At 45.4% G+C, this 25,099-nt stretch overlaps 1 protein-coding gene across 4 annotated transcripts in view; it reads left to right on the top strand.

Annotated features, from left to right (window-relative positions):
* Positions 1 to 477: 477 nt before the first annotated feature.
* Positions 478 to 25,099, top strand: part of SLC22A3 (solute carrier family 22 member 3) — a 254,671-nt gene continuing 230,049 nt past the window's right edge. For 3 of the 4 annotated variants that reach the window (XR_012883206.1, XM_075862563.1, XM_075862561.1), the window contains exon 1: positions 478 to 1,280. Coding sequence is in view for 3 of the 4 variants with exons in the window: in XM_075862563.1 (XP_075718678.1) it covers positions 861 to 1,280 (420 nt within the window). In the remaining variant the exon portion in view is untranslated. The remainder of the gene's footprint in view (positions 1,281 to 25,099) is intronic. The other variant, XM_075862562.1, reaches the window with a different exon arrangement.

Here is a 25,099-nt window from a genome sequence, read left to right as displayed (position 1 = left end):
CTTGCCCGTTCTTTCTGCGGTCGTGTGCATGGCCCCATAGGAATGAATGGGGCCGCAATTCTCCCGTGGATTTTCGGGGGAATTGCGGCCGCAAAAGCACGTTCGTGTGTATGGGCCTTTACATTTAAATAAGCCCTTCATTCTGTTTCAATTATAGCGGAGCATGTATTTAACGTAAGTTTCTTTGGCAAGCACCTTTTCAATGATATGGAAAGCCCATCAGATAGTTTTGTTGCAAAGTATGAATAGTGCTGTGGGTAACATTGTGCTGGCTGCAGAGCAGAGAATTCTTCAGTGAAATCCGGGACTGTGGAGCTGTGAGGAATGTGCATTAGATAACATGAGCAGCACCTCACAGAGCTGTAACCTGTGAGCTGTGCAGCTATGTAGACATGCTTTATTCTAAACCATGAAGTGTGCAAAGAGCGCCCTCTACCAACTCCTTATGTAACTACAGCTGCCACCAGTCTGCCCTCTCCTCCCTCTCGTCTCTCAGTGCTGCGTTGGTGTACAGGGCAGACATACATAGAGCAATTAGGTGCTATGTGCTGGACCTCTGAAGCCCCCTCCTGTACAAACGTACTCCATGCCAGGTCTGCTCCTACTGCTGACTCCTACAGCTAGGGAGAAGAGGAAAAGGGCTAAGAAGGAGAGAAGAAGGTGACCAGAAGAAGCATCCTTCTTATCTTCACAGTACAAAGTTTTCCAGGGAGGCTGCATGTTGAACCCTACTGCCTTTGTGCCAGTCATACCTGTCCAATGTGTTAGCTGTGCTCACAAAACTTGTGCTGGTACTTGTACCACTATATAGATTTGATTGCAATAGAGCTGATAGGGCAATCTGCCAGGGTGACAGCATCATGCCCACCTTTGATGAAGTGCTTCAGGAGGCTGGTGAGTTTGGGCGCTACCAGAAAAGGGTCTTCCTCCTACTGTGTATGACGGGCATAACTTTTGCCTTCTCTTTTGTGGCCATTGTGTTCTTGGGACAGATACCGGAGAGTTATTGGTGCAGGAGTTTAGAAGTAGCAGAACTTAGCAGGAGCTGTGGATGGAGTCCAGAAGAAGAGAGGAACCTCACTGTACCAAGGCTGCAGCATGACAAGTCTGACCAAATCCTGTGCCACACCTATGACATCACCTGGAATAGCAGCAGCTCACCCCTCCGATGTGAGGACCCCTTCTACTCGGTCACAAACCTGAGTTTGGATAAGTTGGCCATAAAGCCATGTGAGGATGGATGGGTCTATGAAGAATACCGCACAACCATCATAAGCCAGGTAATGTCAACTTTACACTTTATTATTGTTGTTTACGGTCAGATTGTATTTTGATAAACAAACCTGAACACAGAGTTGATAAAAGATATTACTACATGTCTTTCAATGTGAATTCTGCGGCACATGTGTGATTTACAACCCCAGTGCTGCATGTAAACACTCGAGTCCTGGAAATCCCCTCAAAATTGCGTCAAGTGGTCACGTGACCTAATCATGTGGCTGCATCGTCCATGGTCACATTGACCTAAAACCGTCCAACCTTATTAAAGGTGATCATTTTCACCTATGGTCATCTTATCAAATACATCAAGTGAAATCCAATTGTTAGGACAGTTTTCAAATGCATAAGTGAGTTTTAAATGATAAATCACTGTGATGGTACAGTGGAGGGTTAAATTGATTAATTGTACAGTTCTTGGGAGGGGGGGGGGGGGGTCACTAAAACAATCTCCCTCTATGTAGCCTTGTGGTTTGTCTGCAGGGACCTGGTGTTTTAACCAGCCATTGTATCAGTAAGTATGACCTGTTTCTTTGATTTGAGGTTGCCAAAGCTGATTGTAATTTTTTGATTATTGAAAAAAAATGTTTTTATGTATATGGCTGTGTACACCTTTGAAATCGTTATTTTTTGTTAATAAAGATGTCAATCAGTGTGTTTCGTGCTACTTTAAAAATATTTTTATTAAAAATTATTTTTACTTTTTGAGATAAAGCTGCTTTGTATACTGTGTTCAGAGCAGCTGTATCTTTTGAAATCGAAATCTGTATCCGTCAGGTCCACGGGACTGATCTGTTCAGTGCCAGCGGATCGAGCTGCTATCGATCACATCTAAGTTCATAACTTAGATGTGATCGATTACAGGTGGAATCCTGCGTGGCAGGATCAGCTGACACCGAACACTGACGGATTCAGGTCTTAGCGCACGATACAGCTGCTCTTTATACAGGATACAAAGCATCTGTATATCAAAAAGTAAAAACATTTTTTAAGAAAAGTATTTCGAAATTTGACCCAATTACACTGATAAGACATATATATATATGAGTGATTTTAAAGGTGTACATAGCCTTTAAGGGCTCATACACACGGGCATATTGTGGCTCCATTTTGTACGGAGCAATAATAGGACTATCAGAAGTTGCATGAGCCATCAACTGTACCTCTGTATGCCTCTGATTTCATACGGATACAACAAAAAAATTCTCCATTAAACTCCATATGTACGGAGGATCTATAGGGCTGGGGATGCACACAGACTTTTGTAGCAAGAGTTTCCGATTTTAAAGGGAACCTGTGAGCATGTTTGAGGTCATAAAATTGCTGACATGGTGATATAGAGGTGGGAAAGGGAATTTTAAACTTACCATTTTTCTTAGTCACGCAAGTTGCATGACCAGGCAAACAATGTTTCATTTCCCCAGTGTGCCAATCGCAAGTGCCACCTAGGCGGGACTTGTTGCGTAGGTGCTCCTGCACTGCACGCTGCAAGCTCCGTTCCTCTGCTCTAAATGACGGCTCTAGCAGTCTCCTGATTGGCCGCTAGAGCCGTCATTCAGAGTAGAGAGTGGCACTTGCAACTGCCGTGCCGGGAGAATGAAGTCAGTTTCTCGGTCATGCACGTTGCATGACCAAGAAAAAAGGTATGTTTAAATTGCCCTCTCTTTCCCCTATATCACCCTGTGAGCAGTTTTGAGGCCTCAAAACTGCTGACAGGTTCCTTTTAACTATTGAGCTACAGCTACAGTCTAGGGGAATACATTGATCTGCATGTTGTCACTCGAGTTAAAATTCATGCATGTTCCCTTTTTTTGTATCCACTCCTGACTTTGTGTATACTGCATTTAAAGAGGTTTTCCCAACTTGGGCATTCCACAGGATATTCCATAAATGTCCGCAAAATGTAAAAATACATATATGTGAACATATGAACAGCAATGTTCTGCATAAAAAAGTGACATAATAAAACCAACTTCGCAATTCTCTAAATCAGAATCAAAAATATATATTCAACAGCTGTAAAGTTTCAGGTGTATGGAGGTAATACATGTAAGTATATATTCACTGGCACTCAGCCAAAACGAAGGCACATCGCACTCACGGGTCTAACGTGTTACACTATTCCGGCTACGCCGTCCATGAAACACAACTATGCATGCGTGGCACAAAGTCACGTGATACTAGTGTCACGTGATTGGCTGTCAAGCAGATAGCATCTAGCAACCAGAAGTGGGACATGCTGGGCATGCGTGCATGAAAGCCGGAGGGGAAACATCACGAACCCACACCTATCAATGACCTCAATGCAAGTCTATAGTATTCAATGGATATTTTTGACCCAACTTCTATCGCCCAAAAATAGGTAAGGAAGTCTAATATCCCAGCAAAATATAGCCATGGGAAACCCACGCCATAATGCTAAGATCATACAGGGTTCTATTGATCCAAAAGAAAAAAAAAGACATATTTCAACGGATATAATAATATCCACAGAACTAAAACCCACAGTGCAAATGTATCCCTCGGCTTGGGCCAGCATTCAGTGAAGTATCCAAATCCAATATGATATAAACAAACCTGAAAAATAAATAAAAAATAAATATAAATAATAATAAACTAATCATATAAAATTAAAATAAGTGTACATAAACCCCTAATAAAAATTATATACATCTTACTACTTAAGGGGATAATATCATCAAAAGGTAATAAGGGAGAATAGCTACATCCGCAATCCCCCAGAATAAGACATCCTACGAGAACGCTTTTAAGTTATACTCAAAATTGAGTCCATGTGGTTGTAACGTATTGAGTTTATTAATCCACTCTACCTCTTTTCTCTTGAGTAGTTTCTCCCTATAGCCACCTCTCCTAAGAGGGGGTATATGGTCAATGATCCAAAAACAAAGCTGATTAACCCTATGATTGGCTTCGCAGAAATGTCTGGGAATAGGTAGTTCAGTCAGATTTATGTCTAATCCTACATCCGTTTGTCGTCTCCCCAACATATAGAAGTTTACATGGGCACATAAGGATATAAATAACAAAATCAGATCTACAGGTCAGATAGTGTCTAATTCTATAGGTCCTACCAGTCGTTGGATGTGTAAAAGATTCTCCCTTGCACATCAAACCACAATTGGCACAATTCAGACACGGGTAACAGCCACTCCAGGAAATGAAGTCCTGCCTACCTGAATTACCACTGCTCTTCGGACCTATATCGTTCTTTACCAGTCTATCTTTCAGATTGGACGATCTCCTATACGAGAACAAGGGGGGGGGGTTTAAATGAGGGGATATCATCAAAATTACCCAACATGGGCCAATGTCTATGGATTACCTGCATGACCTTAGGACTGTGTACATCATAAGTGGTGACAAAAGGAACACGTTTTCCCCTTTTATAACCTATGGTATCCCCAACACGGTCATCACTATTCCTTACTCGGGCAATATGGGACTTAATCAGTTTATCAGGGTAACCCCTAAACCGGAATTTCCCACCCATCTCGTTCAGCCGATCAACCATTTTAGACTCGTCATCAACTATCCTTTTTATCCTCAATATCTGACTAACCGGAAGGGATCTGATCATCCTTCTATGATGCTGGCTCTCGTACCTTAACCAGCTATAAATAAATGTCCGATAGATGCAAGTCCCACCTCTGGGACCCGCACCTAACTCTAGAACGGGGCCCTGTAAACCCTGTTCTACCTTGCCGGCTCCCACTGCCTCCCGGCCACTTCCTAATGAGCTCGCTGAGCTACACTGTTTCCATAACTCCCATACAAGTGAATGGGTGTTGCGGAAACAGCGTAGCACGACGAGCTACGCTGTATCCGGAAGACAGCAGGAGCCAAGAAAGGTAGAACGGGATTTAGGGGGCACCGTTCTAGAAATGATGCGGGTCCCAGAGGTGGGACCTGCAGCTATCGGACATTTTTGGCATATCCTGTGGATATGCCATAAATTCCAAGATGGAAGAATACCCTTTAAGGCTTCATGCACTTAACAGAACTGTGTGCAGGAGGCTGTATGGTGGCACTCAGGGTACTGCCGAGCCACACAGACTCTTTTTGTTGCCGTACCATTCTCCGTCATATGCCGTATTATGGGAGGTATTCTTCCCTAGAAGCATTAAAGCTCCATGACATGGCATCTAATTGAGCATGACACTATTTATTTCTTTTGGTTGCGTGTAGAATCTGACAGAAATAAAACGCTGTATGCCTCTGTATGAGATCGGAGGCGTATGGAGGTATAGTAAGGCCTGCACCTCTATGGCAGCCATATAACGGCTCTGTACAACACAGAGTTTTAATATATTCATGTGCATTACGCCTTATGATTGAACTGATAAATTCAGCAATTCATCAGTTTCATAGCTAAATTGTGAGTTGTGTCTTCTTCATGGTGATTTAATTGAAACCTTGAATAATATAATAACAAGACAAAGCCATAAGACAGAGATAGTACTGGATCTGTCTAATTCTATGATTCTGTGCTGAGGCTTCATGTTATTAGTAGCATTGCAGAGAGGAAGAGAAAGCAAGATACAATTTAAATTTCAAAATGGCATCTGAATTGAAGCAGACAGTATGTAAGAAAAATGTATATAAATGATGCTTTGGTGAAAAGTTGTGTTTCCTCTACAAGTCTTTTTTAGTTCCTTGGTGGTTTATGTTGTTTAAGGGCTTAATATTCCTGGTGGTCTAAGGTGGTGAAAATGTTAAAGGGCAACTAAACTTTAAAAAAACTTTTGACATGTCATAGTGACATGTCAGAAGTTTTTATCAGGGGTGGTCCGAGCACTGAGATCCCCACCTATCGCTAATACAAAGGAGCAGAAGCGCTCGGGTGAGCTCTGTACCGCTTAGTTTCTGATCAGCTTTCCTTGGATAGCCGAGCGAGCAGTGTAAGGACTCGTAGACTTTTTATTGAGTACGTAAATCACTCCCAAAAAAACCAAGGAAATCAGATCAGAAACAAAGCGGCACAGCGCTTACCCGAACGCTGCTGATGCTTTGTTTTAGCAATCGGTGGAGGTCTCAGTGTTTGGACCACCACCGGTCAAAACTTCTGACACTATGACTTGTCAGAAGTTTTTTTTAAAGTTTAGTTAATATTCCTGGTGATCTAGGTTGTTTCAGGGACTATTATCCCTGCTGGTCTAAGATGGTGAAGTGGCTAATCTCCTTGGTTGTCTAGGGTGATAAAGAGGTTGATCTCTCACGTTTTCCAGGACAGTGAAGGGTTTAATCTTCCTGTTTAACTTTGGCTTTAAGGCCATTTCATGCTGCCTTTGTGGGCTACATTAGAAGGATATGTTTGTATACTACAAAAAATATCGAAACCTATACTGTGACGTATCCATAGAGTTTAGCTTTCATATAAGATTGACAGATTTGCGTAACGATACCTTTTCTTTTATATACTGTAGAGCAAGGGTCAGCAACCTATGGCACCGGTGCCACTGCCTGCACTTGGGGCATAGTTTGCTGGCACCCTTCCCTCTCCCGGAGACAAGCGTAATTGCTTGCTTGGCAGCGCTGAATACAGAGAGAGGGAGTGGCGCTTCTTTATGCGCTTGGTGGCTTGGGAAGCACGCAACGTAGCATTGCTCTCTCTCCTGGTGCTCAGCATCGCCAAGTGCACAATGAATCGCTGCTCTCTCCAGGTGATCAGCACCTCAAGGACGGAGTTCAGTAACTGCTCTGCAAAAGAAAAAGTTAGCAAATGTTCACAGCTCTCCTATGTGCACCCCCAAGCTGGTGTTCAGTGTAATGTTAGCGATTACCTCATGGCTGCTGGAGTCTGCCGGGAAAAAGCGTGGACGTAAACCGCACCCCCAAATCCGCAACCACTCTGATCCACAGCGTCTAAGGCTACTCTGAAGTTTTCGCCAGAGCCAACCGAAAGGGGGGGATGGACTTTACTGCTCAGAATCCAGGTTGTCTTAGCAGAGTGCAGTCTGGGACGAGAGGTGCAATTCAGGCAAATTTGAGCTGGAAACCAGACAGCCAGAGGGTAACTGAAAGTTCAAAACAGAAGGCAAGTGGATATCAGGAATAGCAATAGGTCAAAACCGGTCGGGAGCGGATAATCAAAATTAGTAAGCAGAGAGTAAACAGGAGACAAGCCGAGTTCAGTGTACACGAGGTCTAGAATCAAGAGTGCAGATGATGTCAGAAGCTTGATCAGAAATCAAAGGAGGAAATTCACAAGCAAAGTACATGTGGAAAAGACAGGCATAAATACAACCCCACAACTGATTAGCAGACGGGCAGAGAAAAGAGATAGGCTCAAGGCAAAGGAAGAACCGCCCAGAAGCTAGAGAAGTCGTTGTAGCGACCTTAAGGGATCAGTTGATTTCCTAACATTCAGTAGTCATTCTTTCTCCTGTGTTCAGTGCCCCAAGCTGATATTCAGTAGCCGCAGTCTCTCTTGTGTGCAGTTCCGTCTAGCTGGTGTTCAGTAGCCTCAGATGGATAATTTTTGCAAAGAAAGTCAAGGACAAGGGTCACATTGAAATGAAGTTTAATTAACTGATTCATTGATTTATGTCACATACGTGGTAACAGTTTGTCTTATTTGACTTTCATTTTTGCATGGCACAATGAGTACTTCAATATTGATTTTCTTTTTTATTGGCCTGCCATACAGAAAAAGTTTTCTTACCCCTGCTGTTGAGTAACGTAGACTGCTACAGTATTCAGTGTCACAAAACAGTATATATCATACAGCATACTGTACCTTGGTTTTTCATAATGAAAGCAGATGTATGCAACTGTATATGTTGTTTGCATACAAGTATATATTTTTTTCTTGGGGGAAAAATAACCCCCAAAAAATATGCCTCAACTGCGCATCAACATGATGTCGAATAACCTAAATAATTAATGTCTGAAATCTCATGTTATATACTATAGTTTACTATGTGTTGGCCCTGGTCTTTTGTGACATGCACGTCATTTAGAATGATTAACAGGTTCCCGACCGCTGGCTGTGTTTTTACGGCCAGCGGTCAGGATCTCTGAAGTCCGCCGTATATACTAATTAGGGCGGCACTTCAGAGTGTGCACGCGCGATTTCGTGCACACAGCCCTGTGCCCAATGTGATGGTCCCTGAACATGTGATTGCTGTGAAAACCTATCACAGCGATCACATTTGTTTTATTTTGACATTTCTGGCAGCAAATCTCCTGCCTCTTTTCTTCTCCTCACACATTGTTTCAGTGTGAGGAGAAGAAGAGACTCGAGAGAATTGCTGCCAGAAGAATACTGTGAAAAAAAAGTGTTACACTGTAAAACATTCTCTGTATAGATAGACTTCTATCTATCTATACAATCTATCCATCTATCTTTTTTTCTATCTATCTACCTTTCTATCTTTTATTATATTAGAATAGGCAGGTAGGGAATATATAATTATATATATATATCCACACATATATATATATAATATATATAGCAATAGCGGTTTCTTTTTTTGTTAGCTGTAGTGTAGATATATATATATATATATATATATATATATATATATATATATATATATACCAGTTAGTTCGTGTTTGTTTATTAAAAAAAATAATCAATAAAATTAAAAATAATTGTTTGTTTAGTTAGTGTTAGTGACATTATGGCGAGGAAGTATTTTAGTGGTGAGGAGGCATACGCCATGCTGTGGTCTGAGTCTGAGACCGCATCAAAGATGGCGTCAGAGATAGAACTTGTTGTAGGCAGTGACGATGATAGCGTCACTTCAGGTTCATCTTCAGGGGACGTTATCCCTGACACAGTTGAAACTGCAGAACATGAAAGCGCAGGGCCTAGTGGCGATGTAGCACAGGACAGCCTGGTCCCTCCAGTTCAGGCTCCATCTTTTGGGCCTAGAATCCACGGATTTACTGCCACTCCTGGCATAGCTGTGGACAATACAAATTTTATCCAAATGGATTACTTCCATTTATTTATTACTGACGACCTCCTACATATCATTGTCCACTAAACTAATTTATATGCCGCTCAGTATATAAGGCAGAAACCTTCATTCACCATTGCCAGAGATTGAACGTACACCAATTTGCAGGAATTAAAACATTTTTTGGGGCTCACTCTAAATATGGGTATTATCAAAAAGCCCTCCCTTAGGTCTTACTGGTCAACAAGACCCGCCCAAGCCACCCCAGTGTATTCTGCAGTAATGCCCAGGTCTCGTTATGAGACAATTATGAGTTTATTTCTGCAACTTTACACCCCTGAGCAGAATCCCTCCTCAACGTTCATGGAAGACTTAGCTTTCGCCAATATCGACCTTCCAAAAGGGCAAGATATGGCGTTAAGCTTTACAAATTGTCTGAAAGCGGGTCACGATATACCACCACCTTCAGGATTTATGAAGGGCGGGACCGCACAATAAATGTTCCTCAATGCCCCCCTGATCCTTCCACCAGCAGTAGGATCGTGTGGGAGATAATGCAGCCTCTGCTTCACAAGGGGTACCACCTGTACTGCGATAATTTTTGTTCCAGCGTGCCCTTGTTTAGGCATTTTCATGCTGCAAGGACTGGGGCATATGGTACCATGCTTAAAAAACAAATTGGTTTTCCGCAGCAATTAGTGGGGAAGCGCATGGTAAAAGGGGACTCCTGTGCTTATGCATCGGAAGAATTGCTGGCGGTCAAGTACAGGGATCGCAAAGATGTATATGTGCTAAGCACAATACATACCGCAGGAACAGTGGCAGTGAGGGAAAGAGGGGCAACGTCGGACAAGCACAAACCAGTGAGCGTGTCCGAATATAACAAGTACATGGGGGGGGGGGTTGTGGATTTAAGCGACCAGGTTTTACACCCCTATTTTGTAAAACACAAAACAAAAACCTGGTACAAAAAAGTGGCCATTTATCTGTTACAGGTGGCAATCCACAATTCATTTGTGCTCTATAAAAAAAACAGAGGCAGAGACACATACCTGGATTTCCAGGAGAAAATTATTGAAGGCCTCATTTTTGATGTTCAGGACACCAGAGAATGCCCCCAGTCTGAGGATGTCACGCGACTGACTGAAAGATATTTCATCACTCGGATTCCCCCAACACCAACTAGAAGCAACCCGCAGAAAAACTGCCGCGTCTGCAGAAAAGACGGGCACCGCAAAGATTCACGATATTTCTGTCCCTCATGTCCCTCGCAACCAGGCCTGTGCATTGACCCATGTTTTAAAAAATACCACACTGCTCTGAATTATTCGATTTTTGTTAATTAGTTGAAAATATATTTGCCCTACATTCAATTTTTATTTTTCCCCTGATTTTACTCCAAGGGTGAGGGAGGGAATGGGTGGGGGGTGGATGTCATGTTTGCATGTTTTCTAAAGTTCATCTGCTGGAGCGCTCCAGTTGCATAAACCTGCAATTTTTTATTTTAGGTGACCCAAAAAAAATAATTCTCATTATACCCCTAGATGAATATTTTGGCATCTCTGCTTGAAGAGCATGTATTTTGGAAGTGTTATAGAAACTCTGTTGAGTTTTGTAAAACCAGCTTTGAAAAAAGGCGATTTGTTAAATAAGCTTCTTCTATCGTCCGCCCTCCTACATCTCTGTGTGATAATAAGGCCCACATATTTGGTATCCCCATGCACAGGAGAAGTGGAAGAATGTGAAAGGAAATTAATTTTGTCCGTGGTCCATTCTATGTGTGAAAAATGCTGGTATAAACTGACGCATTTGCTAAAAAATTGCTAATTTTATTTTGTTCCATCTTATTCAAGAAACTTTCAGAAGAAAACTGGACTTTCTAAAAATATGATAAACCCCATTGAAGAAAACCTTATGGGGTCTTCTTGTGTGAATGAAGTAATTTATGGGGTGTTTCTAATGTTTCAGCAGTATTAGGCCTCCCAGAAAACAGTATGCGGCTATAAAATCAAATGCAAAATTCCTGGACCGAAAAGGCCAAAAAGTCTCCTTTTATTCCAAGCCCTGGCACATGCCCGCACAGTGAATAAAGCACACATATTTGGTATCCCCATGCACGGGAGAAGTGGAAGAATGTGAAAGGAGATTCATTTTGTCCGTGGTCTATACTATGTGTGAAAAATGCTATCATAAAGTGACGCAATTGCTAAATTCTTAAATTTTTTTCCAATTTTGCCCACTTTAGAGGAAAAAATAAAAATGATGTATACTGACAAATGCCACTAAAACAAAGCCCTATCTGTCCTTTAAAAAGATTGTAAAATTCAAAGATGAACTTTATTCACCTGCAGAGTTATAGTCATCTAAAGAAGTGCATACAAAATTGTGACATTTGCTCTGGTCATTTAGCTGATTAACAGCCTCGTCCTTAACAGGCTAATGCAAAGAAATACAATCAAATATTTACTTTAATTTTAACTGAGCTGCAGAAACAACAGTAGGACTCTGGTTATTGAAAGTAACACCTCTGTTTTTCTTTGCTCTGGTTTTTATAATTGACTAGAGACTGATTCCTATAATTTTGCTTTACTTGTTAGGCTATGTTCACATTTGCGTTGGAGGCTCCGTTAGTCAATAGGTTCCGTCGGCAACCGGCGGTATCCGTTGTGCAACAAAACCATTGGTTCCGTTATTCCCTTGTTCTGCTCCTCTGCCAGAGTAGAACAACGGGACACTACAACGCAGGTGTGAACCCAGCCTAAGTATGCTGCTTAAAAGCGAGATTCCCCCAGCTTTAAGATCAAACAAAATATTCAATGATAAAAAGGATTAAAATTCTAAAAAAGATATGTATAAATAACTTAGGCTAAGTTCACACTACTGTTAATATACGTTTACCTCTCTTCCGTCAGAGGAAGAGAGGATCGAAAGATTAAACGGAAAGCAAGGGTTCTCTTAGAATTACCATTAAATTTCAATGGTAATTCTTTTGTTTCAGTTGCTTTCCGTTTGTCTCCGTTCGCTAGGTTTTATTTTTTTTGAGGGTAGCAAAAGTGCAGTATGCAGAACTTTTGTTTCTGTGAAAAAAACGATAACCTAGCGAATGGAGATAAACGGAAAGTGACTGAAACAAAAGAATTACCATTGAAATAAATGGTAATTGCAATGGAACCGTTGCTTTCCGTTTAATGTTTCAATCCTCTCTTCCTCTGATGGAAGAGAGGTAAACGTATAGAAACGCTAGCGTGAAAGAAGCCTTATAGATGTAGTAGAGCAAAGTTTCCCAAGGGAATTCTCACTTGTAATCATGTCTGATGTCACAGCATTAGGTTACAGGCAGAATGTGACTGGGCTGTTTCATAGCAACGATCCAGAAATGCACTGGGTGGCGACTACAATGAGTGACAACCACAAATGTTCTTAGCCATGCGTTTTATGCTGTTGTCACTGAATCGCCTCCATGCTGCTTCCTGTAGACGTAAGGCTTTTGCTGTTGAATTCAGTTAAATAGGCAACAATGTAATATACGTCTGCATCCTCTCACGGAAATCCTGTGCTTTAGATCTTCATATATGGCTCTTTATCACCCTTTTTACAGTTTGGAATGAACTATTTAAAGTGTAGACAAACTTCTGACATGTCATAGTGACATGTCAGAAGTTTGTATTGGTGGGGGTCCGAGCACTGAGACCCCCACCAATCGCTAGAACAAAGCAGCTGAAGCGCTCGTGTGATCACTCAGCTGCTTCGTTTCTGTTCGGCTTTTTCCGGAAAGGTGATGTATTCTAGTACAGGCCCATAGACTTTCTATTGAGCCCGTACACCGATACATTTATTTCCGGAAAAAGCCGAACAGACACGAAGCGGCTGAGCGCTCACACGAGCGCTTCAGCTGCTTCGTTCTAGCTATTGGTGGGGGTCTCAGTGCTCGGACCCCCACCAATCCAAACTTCTGACATGTCACTATGACATGTCAGAAGTTTGTCGAACGTTTAGCTACACTTTAACCCCTTAGTGACCTGGTGGCTTTTATCCAGCCCCCAGCTACCACGACACCCCATCGGAGACCCGCGATTGCATTTGCGGGCCGCCGATGTGTGACAGGGGGAGCTCACTCCCTCTGTAAACAAGTTAAATGCCGTGGTCGCTATTGACGGCGGCATTGATCGCGGGTGTTGGAGCAGGAGCCCAGCTGTCACCAGACAGCAGAGCCCCGGCACCAGCCTGCACGGGACACCCGTGCAGGACTTAGACTGGGCCAACGTGAAAAGGCGACGGCCTAGCCTAAGGCCCCTTAGTGACCAACGTGAAAAGGTGTACTGGTGGTCACTAAGGGGTTAACTAAAGTTTTCTTATAGATGTGATCTTGCTACACCTCCCTATGTGAGGTATTGGCAAGACATCATGGAATATGTAGTTACCAGAGCTACTGTCTACACACAGTGATTTATACAAAAACAAGATAGCAGTGGACAGATGTTACAAGATGGCGTGGGGGAAGGGGTGTAATAGAAAAACAATGTTATAATGTGAGGTATGGGGATGGTTTGATTAATCTTAATATGACTGCTGGAGTCAGTCACCATTATCACTGCGATTGTAGTGTGTAAGCATTTGAAAGAGATCTGAAAGACAACTCCATTGACAACTCTTGCTAACGATAACTGTTAGGCCCCATTCTCATCACTTTTTTGGCCTACGTTTAACGTGTATGCCAGTTAAAGCTCCTGACGTATACGTTAGATGTAGGCTGTGACAGATGCCTAACGAGACCCAAACCTGGAAACTGGATTCTACATCATATATGGAGTTAGAAAATAATTAAATACCACGTCAGATATGGAGACCGTTGCCAGCTACTGCTTGTACAAGACGAAGAGTCGTGTCATCATGAAGGAAGACTGTGCAACTATACTTACTGTCCCTCACCAGCACTATAAAAATCAATTAAAATCTCAATCAGCGCAATGGGGGACCGGAATGTACATAATGCAGTGAGTTCACTCCTAATACTTCTCACTCCCCACATAGCCCCTTAATGCCTTCCTTTATATATTTATTCTGTTTAGTTTACGTTCCTGGGTTTGTCTTAAAAAAATACATGCAAAATCTGCATCAAATCTGCACTGTGGGAAGAAGGTCTTAGGATTGTAGATAAATAATGTATCAAAAAGTCTTAGAGAAAAAGGGTCCTTTTCGTCAAATGGCAATCAATCAAATGCGATTTGTCCAGTGCATTTTGCTTGTTTGGATTTGACAGATTTTTTTTGTGGTAGTTTCTGTTGAACATATAGGCCAGAATCACACACAGTGTTAATGCCGTTTTTGTGGCAGTGTTTGGCAGTGTTTTTGATCCAAACACAGAAGTGGACACAAAATAAATGAGCTGCATCAGTCTTTTCTTTAGGATCCACCTCTGGCTTTGGCTCAAAAAAACTGTTCCAAAAACTGCCACAAGAACTGCCATTCACTTCTATGGGAGTTACGGAAACAGCGTAGCTCAATGAGCTACGCTGTCTTTGTAATATCTGACCGTGTAATCTGGAAGTGGCCCGGGAGTCAGCGGGAACTGAGAAAGGTAGAACGGGTTTTAGGAGGCCTGTGAATATGCCATAAATGTGCCTAATGGGCAAACCCCTTTAACAAGAACATTCAGAATGCAGCCATGAGAACAGAATGGTCAGTACAAAATAGAAAAGTATTAGGCACAAATAAAATAAATTGGAAGAAACTTTTATGACGATATCTAAAGTCACAACTCTAAAGTTTGAAATGATTCATAACATCAGAGATTCCTTGTATTTTAAAAAACTTTTTTTTTTAGATCAGAAAATGTTTATTATGTTCACACAAGTAGCAAGGCGTATTGTAAAGGTCATCTGAGTTTTAACTTGGCACGTACTAGTGGTTGCGAATCTAAAATCTACATTTGCTACAAAATTGTGCCACAGGATGCAGTCCCAACAAAGAAAATGCTTGTGTACTGATTTCATCAGTGTCATAGGTGTTAACACGTTAGTGTTAAAAAAAATAAAAATCAACCAGACTGCCATTTTCTATTAATACTACAGTATGTTAAAATATAGAAAACAAAACAATCTAAGGGTATGTTCACACAGTTTTTTGACGAGTTTTTTGACGCGGAAACCGGAGGCAGAGAAAGCGTATATCGCAGTGTTTTATGCCCGCGATGCTCAATGTGCTCGTTGTGCAGGCAGAGGAAAATCTGCCTCAAACGTCCAAACGGAATTTTGAGGCCGATTTTCCGCCTGCAAAAAACAGTGTGTGAACCCAGCCTAAGGATTAAATATTTGAGGTAGATTTTTTGCTTTTAATTTCCGCTGTTTAAAATCATATTGAACCAGGGGCGTAACTAGGAAAGACTGGGCCCCATAGCAAACTTTTGACTGGGGCCCCCCTCCCCTGGGTGTCACACAACCCCCCCCTTGTAGATAGTGCCTTTTTTACAGCCCCCCCTGTAGATAACGCCATACAGTCCCCCCTGTAGATAACGGCATACAGCGCCCCCTGTAGATAACGCCATACAGCCCCCCCCTGTAGATAACGCCATACAGCCCCCCCTGTAGACTGTATGGCGTTATCTACAGAGGGGGACTGTATGGCGTTATCTACAGAGGGGGACTGTATGGCGTTATCTACAGAGGGGGACTGTATGGCGTTATCTACAGGGGGGACTGTGTGGCATTATCTACAGGGGGGACTGTATGGCGTTATCTACAGGGGGGACTGTGTGGCATTATCTACAGGGGGGACTGTGTGGCATTATCTACAGGGGGGACTGTGTGGCGTTATCTACAGGGGGGACTGTGTGGCGTTATCTACAGGGGGGACTGTGGCGTTATCTACAGGGGGACTTTGTGGCGTTATCTACAGGGGGGACTGTGTGGCGTTATCTACAGGGGGGGCTGTGTGGCGTTATCTACAGGGGAGACTGTATGGAGTTATCTACAGAGGGGGACTGTATGGCGTTATCTACAGAGGGGGACTGTATGGCGTTATCTACAGGGGGGACTGTGTGGCGTTATCTACAGGGGGGACTGTGTGGCGTTATCTACAGGGGGGACTGTGTGGCGTTATCTACAGGGGGGACTGTGTGGCATTATCTACAGGGGGACTGTGTGGCGTTATCTACAGGGGGGACTGTGTGGCGTTATCTACAGGGGGACTGTGTGGCGTTATCTACAGGGGGGACTGTGTTGCGTTATCTACAGGGGGGACTGTGTGGCGTTATCTACAGGAGGGGCTGTGTGGCGTTATCTACAGGGGGACTGTATGGCGTTATCTACAGGGGGACTGTATGGCGTTATCTACAGAGGGGGCTGTATGGCGCTAACGCCATACAACCCCCACTGTAGAGAACGCCATACAGCCCCCCCTGTAGAGAACGCCATACAGCCCCCCCTGTAGGGAACGCCATACAGCGCCCCCCCCTGCAGGGAACGCCATACAGCGCCCCCTGCAGGGAACGCCATACAGCGCCCCCCCCCCTGCAGGGAACGCCCTACAGCGCCCCCCCCCTGCAGGGCAAGCCATACAGCGCCCCTCCCTGCAGGGGACGCCATACAGCGCCCAAAATGCGACCTATAGTGTGTCCTACAAATAACATGCATCCCCTATCCACAGGATAGGGGATACATGTGTGATCGCTGGCATTGATAGGGAGAACGGGGGACTGAAAGTCCCCTGAAGTTCTCCATGACTAACCTCTGACTTCCGGCGTCTGTGTCGGCAGCTCAATAAAAATGAAAGGAGCGCTGGTCACGCATGCGCACAAGCGCGACCGGCGCTCGATTCATTTCTACGGAGCTGCCGACACAGACCCCGGAAGTCCGAGGTTTGTGATGAGAACTTCAGGGGACTTTCAGTCCCCCGTTCTCCCTATCGCTGCCAGCGATCACACATGTATCCCCTATCCTGTGGATAGGGGATACATGTCTTTTGTTTAATGGCAGAGCGGGGAGATACCTCCCTGCTCTGCCGTAGTGTTCAGTGGCGTCCCGCTGTAACAGCCATAGCGGCTGCTAGCGGAGCCTGCGGCCATGGTGGGGGCCCGTGCCGGCGGGCGACACGGGCCCCCTCATGCCGCGGGCCCCGTAGCAGTTGCTACGGCTGCTACGGTGGTAGTTACGCCACTGTATTGAACAAAGACAATGTTTTGTAAGGCTAAGTTCACATTACCGCTAAACGACATTTAGCTCTCTTCCATCGGAAGCATCGCTTCCATTAGAATCACCATTGATTTCAATTGTAATTCTTTTGTTTCAGATGCTTTCCATTTGCTAGGTTTCAGTTGTTCTGACGGAAGGAAAAGTGCAGTCTGCAGCACTGAAAAAAAAGGAAACCTAGCGAATAAAGGCAAACGGAAAGCATCTGAAATAAAAGAATTACCATTGAAATCAATTGTAATTCTAACGGAAGCGATGCTTTACGTTTGGACTCTCTTTCACCTCTTCCTCTAACGGAAAGTAACCTAAACGTACTATAACGGTAGTGTGAAAGGAGCCTAAGGCCTCATGCACACGACCGTAGCCATGTGCACAGCCGCGATTTTCGTGTCGGCCGGGGGTGGAGTGTCACCCGCAAGCCGCTTGCAGATCGCAGGCCGTGCACATGGCCGCGTCCATTATTTCCTATGAGCCTGTACCGCAGAACACGGCCGTAATAAGACATGCCCGTTCTTACTGCGGTCCGGGCTCCTGGGCCATGCACGGACCATGGAAACCACGGTCGTGTGCATGGCACCATAGGAATGAATGGGGCTGCAATTCTCGAGTGGATTTTTTGGGGAATTGCGGCCGCAAAAGCACGTTCGTGTGCATGGGACCTTAGTGAACAAAGCTGTAGTGCTACCTACACTTCAAAAGGATGTAAAATATATCCCTGAATTTTAACTTTGACAGTTTTTCTAAACTAGTAGATCAGTATACTATGCCATTAACCCCTTAATTACCGGGCCTGAAAAGGTCTTAATGATCAGCTCCATTTTTCAGTTTTTACCTCTCTGCATTTCAGCAGCCATAACTTTTTTTTTTTTTACATGGCCATATAAGGCCTTGTTTTATGCGGGAGAAATTGTATATTTTTTTCTTACAGTTTGGAGGTAGGAAAAAATTATTTTTACGGCGTGAATATAAGAAAAAGCGATTCTCGGCATCGTTTTTCGTGTTTATTTCTTATCCCGGTTATGTTTCATTCTAAATAACCAGTTGGATTAATTCATCAGGTTATTACGGTCGTTTAGATACCTAATATGTATAGTTTTTTTTGTTTTTATTTAGTGTAGGGAGAATAACATTTATTTTATGCAAAATAATGACTTTTTTTTTTGGGCCTTTTTTTTAATTTATTATTATTTTTTGGACCTTTTTTTTTAATCCCATTAAGGGATAACTTTATTTGTAACTTTATTTTATTCTTATAATGTATTAGCATAGCCCTGTATGGTAATACAGCATACAGTGTCACTATGACACAGGCTGCTGTTAGGGCAGCACATAGTGTGCCCTAACAGCAGGCTTACTGAACAGACAGCCCTGGGGTCCTTTGTAGGTCCCCAGGGCTGACCGCAGAGTGATTCCCTACTCTTTGATCATGTCACCGGGTTTCCGATGACGGTCACGGACCGCGGCGATCAAAGGGTTAAACAGCTGGGGTCCAAATGTTTTCCAACCCCTGCTGTGTTCAGGAGGCTTCTCTAAGATTAGGAGCTGTAAGTTAAAGCTCCTGCTTAGAGGATGAGTGCTCACAGGAGTGCTCGTCAGCCTCTTCTACAGCAATGCCAAAAGACGTTGCTGTAGACTAAGCACCTGCACCGCCAGCTGTCAAAAGACGGTGGGCAGTCGTTAAGGTGTTAAGTGAAACTATTCATTAGAGTTAGGCCTCGTTCACATCTGCATTTGACTACGCTATTGATTCCACCAAAAAAACTGAAACCTTACAGATCGGAGACAAACAGAAACCATTTGCAACGGAAACATTACCATTCAAATCAATGATAATGCAAACGGAAGCTATGGTTTCCTTTTGGCTTTGGCTTTCCGTTCATGGGTTCCCCATGAACGGCAACCAATGCTGATGTGAACGAGGCCTAAATGCTTATAACTATACTGTAATAACAGTAGCAACAGTGAAAAACAGACGAGCATAAAGACATATACTTACATAGGCGGAATGCCAATTTCATACTTCATACAAATCTTCATTCCTAAAGAGTAAATGGTACTTTATTGTGTATTGCGACACACCGATGTAGGTACATTACTTACCAGATTCAGCCTTTGTGTGTTCTGAATTAGATTACTGTTAGACTGATAAATGAAGTAATTTATAACCCTGCGGAGTAGAACCACTGTAGCTTTATTCGCTATACAACCCTTTGAAACCATGCAGTGTTCGAATGCCACTTTTGTAGACAAATACATATTTGTTTATTTATTTTTCATAAAAAGGCACTTATGATAATAAGTCTAAGGGCGGATTCAGACGAACGTGATTTTCGTCCGTGCAACCCGCGTGGTTTTCATGCGGGTCGCACGGACCTATGCAAGTCTATGGGGCAGTGCAGACAGTCCGTGAGTTTTGCGCAGCGTGAGTCCGCTGCGTAAAACTCACGACATGTTCTATATTTCAGCATTTTTCGCGCGTCACGCACCCATTGAAGTCAATGGATGCGTGAAAATCACGCATGCCCCACGGAAGCACTTCCGTGGGACAAGCGTTATTCGCGCAACAGCAGTAAAAGAATGAATGTAAACAGAAAAGCACCACGTGCTTTTCTGTTTACAAACATCCAAACGAAGTGTCATGATGATGGTGGATGCGCGAAAAGCATGCAGCCGCGCATCCATATGAACAGGACACACGGACCTGACACGCTGCTGCCACGCGCGCAAAACGCAGCATTTTGTGCGCGCGCTAAACTCTCACGTTCGTCTGAATCCGCCCTAAGGGTCAGTTCACACTGAGTTTTTTGACACGTTTTTTTTTACTTGGAAAACGCACCAAGAAATGGTCGAAAATATCTCCCATTGATTTCAATGGGAGGCGGAGGCGTTTTTTTCCCGCGAGCGGAAAAAACGGCTTGCGGGAAAAAGAAGGGACATGCCCTATCTGCAGGCGTTTACATCTCTGACCTCCCATTGACATAAATGGGAGGCAGAAAAAGCGTATTTCGCTGCGTTTTTTGCCCGCGGCGCTCAACGGCGTGCAGGCAGAGGAAAATCTGCCTCAAAATGCCAAACGGAATTGCTCCTTAATTTCAATACACCCACAGATTCGTTGATTCCTCTGTAAAGGATGAATGTGATACGTGTGTTTGGCACAGAAATGAGTCTATCGGCTGTTTTAGGAAGGAGTTATGAACCGAAAAGCGATATGCTATAGTCGCTTTGAAAAATACAGGGTATAGTCTGCCGGAAATTGGTCGCCTGAAATTTTTTTCTCTTGGGTGTGTGCAGTGTCCCCTCAAGAAATATGCTGAAAACAAGAGTGTACGTGACCACGGCCTAAACAACCTTGAGCAACCACAGAACAGGACAAATTTAGCAGTGTGTTCCAAACGGCATAGATTCAAAACAGCTTGTCGGATCCGTTCTACTCTGATGGAAACAAGAAAAAAAAGCGTGTGCAACTGTCAAACGCTGCCTTGTAGCCAGTGGCTTAAAGGAATGTGTTGCAGCCTGAAAACCATTGCTTAGACCCATTAATAAAAAGAAGAGGCTATTGTGGGCTGAAAAGCACAGGAGCTGCAAAAAAGCAGCATGCTCTGGGTATGGCAATTACTTTGGGCGTTTTTCCTATAGACTTCTTTATAGGACTTGAAAAACACCAGAAAAACGCCATACCCAGAGTATGCTGTGTTTTGAAAAATACACCACTGATTTCCAAAACTCTACCAAAACGGCATAAACCAAAACGCTGTATATGTAGACTTCAATATTTCACAATAAACTTTAACGTAACATCTTGCCGCAGCATTTTTTACCTTGAGTCCAGACGAAGGCCGCTTTCAGACAACCATAAAGATAGAGCTTTATACAACCATCCGGAATTCGGCGGGACAGTCCAGGTTTCTCACCGCTGTCCCGCCGTCCCGGGCGGTCTGAAAAATGTCCCACTGAGCGTCGCAGTGCCCTGGGCGCAACTCGGAGATCGGGAAGTGGGGGCACCACAGAGCAGGTTTATCAAAACAGCTGATCGCTACTGACAAGCGCCCTGCATGCCGGACGCCTGCAGAAGCGATTAGAGCCTGAAGGAGGTAGGAAGTCTTGCGGCGGCGTTCTGACCGATCAGATGACAGGTCTAGTCCACTCCCGGGCCCGCACCGATCCCAGAACGGCGCTGCAAGACCTCCTGCCTTCTCCAAACGGTGAGCGACGTCAGGCAGAGCGGAGAGTGGTAGCAGTAGGCTACCTCTACCGCTCTGGCGGAAGTGTGTCACAGAGTACAAAGGGAGGGGAGTTGTGTGGCACTATGTACAAGAGGGGGAGGGGGTTGTGTGGCACTATGTACAAGGGGGTAGAAGGTTGTGTGGAGTTATGTACAAGAGGAGGCTGTGTGTGGCACTATGTACAAGGGGGGCTGTGTGTGGCGCTATGTACAAGAGGGGCTGTGTGTGGCGCTATCTACAAGGGTGCTGTGTGTGGCGCTATTTACAAGGGGGCTGTGTGTGACGCTATCTACAAGGGGGGCTCTGCGGGGCGCTATCTTCGAGGGTGGCTCTGGGTGGCGCTATTTACAAGAGGGCTGTGCATGGCGCTATCTACAAGCGGGCTGTGTGTGGTGCTTTTTTCAAGGGGGTTGTGCGTGTAGCTATCTACAAGGAGGGCTGTGAGTGGCGCTATTTACAAGGGGTCTGTGTGGCGCTATTTACAAGGCGGCTGTGTGTGGCGCTTTTTACAAGGGGCTGTGCGTTGCGCTAACTACAAGGGGGTCTGTGCATGGCGCTATTTACAAGGGGGATGTGCGTGGCGCTATCTACAAGGTGGGCTGTTTGTGGCGCTATTTACAAGAGGGGCTGTGTGTGGCGCTATCTATAAGGGGCTGTGAGTCGCGCTATCTACAAGGGGGGGCTGTGCGTGGCGCTAGTTACAAGGGGGCTGTGTGTGGCGCAATTTACAAGGGGTCTGTGTGGCGCTATTTGCAAGGGGGCTGTGTGTGGCGCTTTTTACAAGGGGCCGTGCGTTGCGCTAACTACAAGGGGGTCTGTGCATGGCGCTATTTACAAGGGGGCTGTGCATGACGCTATTTACAAGGGGGCATTGCGTGGCGCTATTTACAGGGGGCTGTGTGTGGCGCTATTTACAGGGGGGCTGTTTGTGGAGCTATCTACAGGGGGCTGTGTGTGGAGCTATCTACAGGGGGGCTGTGCCTGGTGCTATCTACAAGGGGGCATGTGCGTGGCGATATCTACAAGGTGTGCTGTGTGTGGCACTATTTACAAGGGGGGCTGTGTGTGGCACTATCTACAAGGGGGTCTGTGCGTGGTGCTATTTACAAGGGGGGCTGTGTGGTGCTATCTACAAGGGGGGCTGTGCGTAGCTCTACCTACAAGGGGGACTGTGTGTGGCGCTATCTACAGGGGGGCTGTGTGTGAAGCTATTTACAAGAGGGGCTGTGCGTAGCACTATCTTCAAGGAGGCTGTGTGTCACGCTATTTACAAGGGGGTTTGTGTGTGGCGCTATCTACAAGGGGGCCTGTGTGTGCCTCTATTTACAAGGGGGGCTATGTGTGGCTCTATTTGCCAGGGGGCTGTGTGTGGAGCTGTCTACATGGGGGCTGTGTGTGGAGCTATCTACAGGGGGGCTGTGTGTGGAGCTATCTACAGGGGGGCTGTTCGTGGTGCTATTTACAAGTTGGGCTGTGTGGCGCTATCTACAAGGGGGGCTGTGCATGGAGCTATTTACAAGGGGGGCTATGCGTGGTGCTATCTACAAGGGGGCTGTGTGGGGAGCTATCTACAGGGGGCTTTGTGTGCAGCTATTTACCGGGGGGCTGTGTGTGGAGCTATCTACCGGAGGGACTGTGTGTGGAGCTATCTCCATGGGAGGCTGTGTGTGGAGCTATCTACAGGGGGGGGGGCTATGTGTGGAGCTATCTACAGGGGGGCTGTGTGAGGTGCTATCTACAGGGGGGCTGTGTGTGGAGCTATCTACATGGGGGGCTGTGTGTTGAGCTATCTACAGGGGGCCTGTGTGTGGCGCTATCTACAGGGGGCTGTATGTGGAGCTATCTACAGGGGGGCTGTGTGTGGAGCTATCTACAAGGCGGGCTGTGTGTGGAGCTATCTACAGGGGGCTGTGTGTGGAGCTATCTACAGGGGGCTGTGTGTGGCGCTATTTCCAAGGGGGGCTGTGTGTGGCACTATTTACAAGGGGGGCTGTGTGTGGAGCTATTTCCAAGGGGGGCTGTGCGTGGTGCTATTTGCAAGAGGCTATGCGTGGCGCTATTTACATGGGGGGGGGGCTGTGTGGCGCTATCTACAAGGGAGGCTGTGTGGGGAGCTATCTACAGGGGCTGTGTGTGGAGCTATTTACAAGGGGGCTGTGTGGTGCTATCTACAGGGGGGCTGTGCGTGGCTCTATATACAAGGGGGGCTATGTGTGGCTTTATTTACAAAGGGGCTGTGTGTGGTGCTGTCTACAAGGGGGCTGTGTGTGGAGCTATCTACAGGGGGGCTGTTTGTGGAGCTAGCTACAGGGGGCTGTGTTTGGCACTATCTACAAGGGGGTCTGTGTGTGGAGCTATCTACAGGGGGGCTATGTGTGGGGCTATTTACAGGGGGCTGTGTGTGGAGCTATCTACAGGGGGGCTGTGTGTGGAGCTATTTACAAGGGAGGCTGTGCATGGCTCTATTTACAAGGGGGCTATGTGTGGCGCTGTCTACAAGAGCGACTGTGTGTGGAGCTATCTACAGGGGGCTGTGTGTGGAGCTATCTACAGGTGCTGTGTGTGGAGCTATTTACAAGGGGGTCTGTGTGTAGAGCTATCTACAAGGTGGGCTGTGTGTGGCGCTATCTACAGGGGGGCTGTGTGTGGAGCTATCTACAGGGGGGCTGTGTATGGAGCTATCTACAAGGGGGGCTGTGTGTGGAGCTATTTACAAGGGAGGCTGTGCATGGCTCTATTTACAAGGGGGCTGTGTGTGGCGCTGTCTACAAGGGTGACTGTGTGTGGAGCTATCTACAGGGGCTGTGTGTGGAGCTATCTACAGGGGCTGTGTGTGGAGCTATCTACAGGGGGCTGTGTGTGGAGCTATCTACAGGGGGCTGTATGTGGCGCTATCTACAGGGGGGCTGTGTGTGGAGCTATTTACAGGGGGCTGTGTGTGGAGCTATCTACAGGGGGGCTGTGTGTGGAGCTATCTACAAGGGGGCCTGTGTGTGGCGCTATCTACAGGGGGCTGTGTGTTGAGCTATCTACAGAGTGGGCTGTGTGTGTAGCTATCTAATAGACAGGCTGTGTGTGAAGCTATCTACAGGGGGGCTGTGTGTAGCTATATACAGGGGGGGCTGTGTGGAGCTATCTACAGGGGAGCTGTGTGTGGCGCTATCTACGGGGGGCTGTGTGGCACTATCTACAGGGGGGCTGTGTGTGGAGCTATCTACAGGGGGACTGTGTGTAGAGCTATCTACAGTGGGGGCTGTTTGGAGCTATCTACAGGGGGGCTGTATGTGGAGCTATCTACAGGGGGGGCTGTGTATGGAGCTATCTACAGGGGGGCTGTGTGTGGCGCTATCTAAAAGGGGGACTTTGTGTGGCGCTATCTACAGGGGGGCTGTGTGTGGCACTATCTACAGGGGGACTTCGTGTCGCGCTATCTACAAGGGGGGCTGTGCGTGGCGCTAGTTACAAGGGGGCTGCTTGTAGATATTAC

This window comes from Rhinoderma darwinii, chromosome 4 (assembly GCF_050947455.1).
Source record: "Rhinoderma darwinii isolate aRhiDar2 chromosome 4, aRhiDar2.hap1, whole genome shotgun sequence".
Lineage (NCBI taxonomy): Eukaryota > Metazoa > Chordata > Amphibia > Anura > Rhinodermatidae > Rhinoderma > Rhinoderma darwinii.
The sequence above is the reverse complement of the archived record's forward strand: the minus strand, read 5'-3'. Positions and strand labels throughout refer to the sequence as shown.